The following is a 4,556-nucleotide window of genomic DNA, read 5'->3' as shown; positions in this document are numbered from 1 at the left end:
ATGAATCCTGACACGTACGCCGTGTGCGAGAAACTCATCCCTGCAACCTACGTCCAGCAGGGCTGCGAGTCCCGGCGTGTTCGAGAGAACAAGATCAAGCATCTCATCGAGCAGCGCAAGTGGCCGGAAGAGGGATGGGATGACGAAACAATAGAACTGCTGCTGAGAGAGCTTTCCATCATGGACAGCAACAATTTCCATGGCAACTGTGGGGTCGGCGAGCGGGAGGGACGGCTGTCGTCAGACATGGTGCGAAGGCGGCACTACGGGTAAATACTGGGTACACATGTATGCACTGCCCTGGGCTCTGCTATGAGCTCATTGCCAGTTGAGGAATTACAGCTAAGATTTTATCCTGTCAGAGGTTTAGACACATGGATATCTTTTTCACAAGAAGGAGCCTGAATATTTCACGTTGCTAAAAACAGGGTATTGACAACCTTAAGTGACAAAATCTAGTCATGGAATATTGAGGAGGGATTAAATATGTTGTGTTCCCTCAAATCTTTTCATCCCTTCCGAAGGATCTGCATTCCCAGCTGCTTTTGCCTTGTGAACTGTAGTTTCAAGAATAGAGGCACACACAATGTCACCAAAATAGTGTCGGCTGCAATACACTATCTACTGATTAAGACCTGATGTTACAATGAGTTAGGGTTTGATTAGTGTACACTGTACACAATGCTTTCAATGACAGCTTCCCTGCTTGGTAGAAATCATTAAACATGATGAACTATCTGCTCACTCCGATGTACTACATGATGTGTACTACACTCTGATTACAATCTGTATACTTTGTGTTGAAATTTAAATTGTACTTTTGATGTTTTAATGTGCTGTCATGATGATCGTTTTGCTGAAAGTGGTTTTATTTTGATCACAAAGTTCTCTGCAGGATCCAAGTACAGTGTTTAAAAGATACGGCTGAAAATGCTCATTCTTTAAATTGGATGACGCAATTCTGTATATTTTGTTGTCCTTTTCAATTTCAAAGGTTGGCTCATGGAATTGGACGGTCTGGAGACATCACCGCCATCCAGCCCAAGGCAGCTGGTTCCAGCATCCTGTCTAGACTTACTAACTCTATGGCACTGGATGTCATTCGAATGGCAGGTGAATCAAAGCAATTACAGACAGGAAAACCGTGTACTGTTGCCAGATCACACTTCTTTAAATGCCGTGATCTTCTGAGATTCTGAGAGATATTTCCAGCAGAGGAACATAAAGTAGGAAGGTGTTTTAGATACCACCCAATATTTTTTTTTCTTTGTTACTAAAAAAAAAAAAAAAAAGTTTTTTTTTTTTTCACTTTAAAACAGATGTCCTTACTAGTGTATCTTTTTCAGTGACCAATCGTGAATGTATGTTTTTATGTTTTCTATTTGTATGTGTGTGTGCTTAGTTGATAGAGAGCACATTGTACACCTGTAACTGGACACTTTTCCAATACAAATTGTTTGTGTACAAATAAGTGGGTGTTTTGTAAATTAGCAATTTTCATCTAAAATGTATTTCACTGTCAATATGTTGCTTTCTTGTTTTACATGTATGTCATATGGTGAACAAGATTTTGAGCTGAAACGACCCTTCGTTTGTTTGTTTGTTTGTTTTTTCAAATTTTAGGAGTGAGGAGTGCTGCATCTTGCTTTGTTGTTCCCATGGCAACAGGGATGAGTCTGGTGCTGTGTTTTCTCACCTTACGACAAGTGAGACCAAAGGCACGATACATCATCTGGCCCAGAATAGATCAGAAGTCTTGCTTCAAGGCTATTGCGACTGCTGGCTTTGAGTCTGTCGTGATTGAGAATTGTTTAGAAGGAGACGAGCTGCGGACGGATGTTGAGGCTGTGTCTGCAAAGATTGCTGAACTGGGAGCAGAGAACGTCCTCTGTGTCTACACCACAACCAGCTGCTTTGCGCCCCGAGTGCCCGACAGACTGGAGGAGGTTGCTGCTATTTGTAAGGAAAGGGACATCCCCCATGTGGTGAACAACGCCTATGGTGTGCAGTCTTCCAAGTGCATGCATCTCATTCAGGAGGCGGGACGGGCTGGCCGCGTGGATGCTTTCGTCCAGAGCACCGACAAAAACTTCATGGTGCCTGTCGGGGGGTCGATCATCGCTGGATTCGATCGTGAGTTTGTGGACAGAATCAGCCAGTTTTACCCCGGGAGGGCGTCAGCAGCTCCATCGACAGATCTGTTCATTACACTCCTTTCTCTCGGCTCCTCTGGCTACAAGAAGCTTCTGAAGGTAACGTGATTCATTTGTATCTGTCCTTCTTATTGGAATCTCTCTGTTTCATTTGAATTTTTTCTCCCCTTTAAATTCTTATTTGTCTATCTCTGTCTCTCATCTCAGTAGTATGGCCGCTGTCCATTTCTCTCTCTCTCTCTCTCTCTTACTTTACAGTTTCTACGGTAACTCATCTTTCCCCTATTTCATCCTTCTTTTCACAGGAGAGAAAAGAACTCTACCAGCATCTCAGGGAAGAGCTGAGCAAGGTTGCCGAGAAGCACGGCGAGAGACTCCTGCAGACTCCTCACAACCCCATCTCCATGGCGATGACCCTCGGCAACATCCCAGGTGGTGGCGGGAAGGCAGTCACGGAGCTGGGCTCCATGCTGTTCACACGATGTGTGTCTGGGGCGAGGTACGTGTCCTTTGATATCAGCAAGGTGTTGTAGTATTATGAACTGTATTTTCTTCTCCAAGTGCAAATTAGACATCTTCATGTTCATCATAGGAAGCATGTCGTTGGTGGGGTGACAAAACCTCGTATCTCAATATTTGGTGAAAATGAGTTTTCTTCATTATATTGAAGCTAGGAACCATTTTACTATGTAGTTCTCAATCCTTATATGCCCATCTGCAAAAATAAGGTCACAAATGATAAATAAAAGTTGGCTGTTTCTATTGACTTACATGCTATGGCAGCCATGTTTTTTAGCTCTCCTGAACATTTGACATTTTTGAGATACGAGGTTTTGTCACCCCACCAACGATGTGTTTGTTGTCTTGGAAGATCCATAAGGAGGAAATTGTTTGCATTTGATTATGAATTGAATTGACTCCCCAATGAAACACAAAGGTACAAAATTAAACGATTTTTTTTTCTGCCTTTTCCTCTTGCCAGTGAAGTTTGGTAACTACATTTATTATAGTAGAGATTGCTGAATCTACCATCTTTCCTCAAAACAGTGATATCATTGCCCGATGTGCAAAGATGTTGAAGAATTGTGTTATGCAGCCTCCATTAGAGATAGTGTACAGTCTATTTCATGTTTTTGTTTGCCAGAGAACTTTGTTAATTCCTTCTGTGCCATGATAGCACGCCTGGCTCAGTTGATAACTCTGCATATCTTGCTCAAATGCACTGCTGCTCACAAACCGATTGACAAATCGCAATGTACCACAGCACACTGAAAGCATTATACCTGTAGCTTTATTATCAAATTTACATCACAGCAATGCTCATGATTTTCTCTACAACTTTACTGTTGCATCTCTAGCATAAATGCTTCTTTGAGAATTTGTAGGCCTGTGAAAAAATAGACTGTTTTCTTGAAGTGCTCATGTGAATGTGGTGCGGTCTCAGCATACAAAGGAATACATAAGGTGTCACCACTTTGGCCCCCCCCCCCCCCCCCCCCCCGCCCACTCTTTTTTACCGCGGAAGTGTGTAAGTGGCACTAGAAATAAATAAATCGAAATAGAGAGAGAGACCTTGCCTGAAGTGTGAGTGCGCTAAGGTTACGTTTTTGTGCTGAAGACTTTTTTTTTTTTTTTTTTTTTTTTTTTTTTTGCTTGTCAGCTGAAGAAAGCCCTCCACTATTGAAAATGCTCCGCCGGCCTTGGACTGTACTCAAAACTACAAGCTGGAGTAGCCATGCCCAGGACATGAGCTCTTGCAATAGAAATTGTAAGTCTTGGTATTTGTGAATAACGTAGATGACAGATGTAAAAGTTGTTTTTGTTCTTGTTCCACTAGAGTCGTACCACAAGCTGTTGTCAAGGAGATCAATAGCCACACCTTCCAGGGATTCGGCTCTCACTGCAACAGCTACCGGTGTGCCTACCTCACGGCCGCGGCAGCGGTTGGCATGACAATGGAGGATGTTGCTCTCTTTGTCAAGCGACTGGACAAGACGCTAGCCAAGTGGCAGGGCAAGAAGGGAGTGACCAATGGTCCTATGGGGGAGGAACAAGTGACCAAAGAGGATGTGGTCAGCAGTTCGTAGGGAGAGGTCAAAATCCTCACGTTGCAGTTATGAGAATTGAAGAAGAGCAAATATTATGAATCTATTCATTAGTGTTTTTGTATCTGTTGCTTATTAATTGAACTGGAATACGTCGTGTACGTACATTTAAAGTGATATGATTGCCGGTAATTATTCACTTATTATACTTTTCTATTAATGTGCAATATCCAGATAACCCACAGTGATTTTGTGTACTCCCTTGCCGAGAAAGGTTCTGTTGACAGTGTGGAATGTAATACATTGTATAGTTTCTAGGGGAACTTCATTATTGAGGGAACCTACAGTATAAGCGTTG

General features: G+C 42.6%; 1 protein-coding gene across 1 annotated transcript; it reads left to right on the top strand.

Annotated features, from left to right (window-relative positions):
* LOC139732192 (O-phosphoseryl-tRNA(Sec) selenium transferase-like) lies at positions 1-4,281 on the top strand. Its single transcript, XM_071643067.1, has 5 exons — positions 1-269; positions 995-1,113; positions 1,624-2,252; positions 2,459-2,652; positions 3,991-4,281. Exons 1-5 carry the CDS (start codon positions 1-3, stop codon positions 4,238-4,240), a joined length of 1,461 nt encoding a protein of 486 aa, XP_071499168.1. The 3' UTR covers positions 4,241-4,281.
* Positions 4,282-4,556: the final 275 nt, after the last annotated feature.

Source organism: Diadema antillarum, unplaced genomic scaffold (assembly GCF_040938485.1).
Source record: "Diadema antillarum isolate AM-2024a unplaced genomic scaffold, OU_Dant_1.0 seq00000406_RagTag, whole genome shotgun sequence".
NCBI classification, from domain to species: Eukaryota; Metazoa; Echinodermata; class Echinoidea; order Diadematoida; family Diadematidae; genus Diadema; species Diadema antillarum.
This window is presented reverse-complemented; position numbering and strand designations above follow the sequence as displayed.

Coding starts and splice junctions, on each gene's coding strand:
- LOC139732192 (XM_071643067.1), top strand. CDS start 1: ATGAATCCTGACACGTACGCCGTGTGCGAGAAACTCATCCCTGCAACC. Junction 2,253..2,458: donor GCTACAAGAAGCTTCTGAAG/GTAACGTGATTC, acceptor TTCTTTTCACAG/GAGAGAAAAGAACTCTACCA. Junction 2,653..3,990: donor CGATGTGTGTCTGGGGCGAG/GTACGTGTCCTT, acceptor TTGTTCCACTAG/AGTCGTACCACAAGCTGTTG.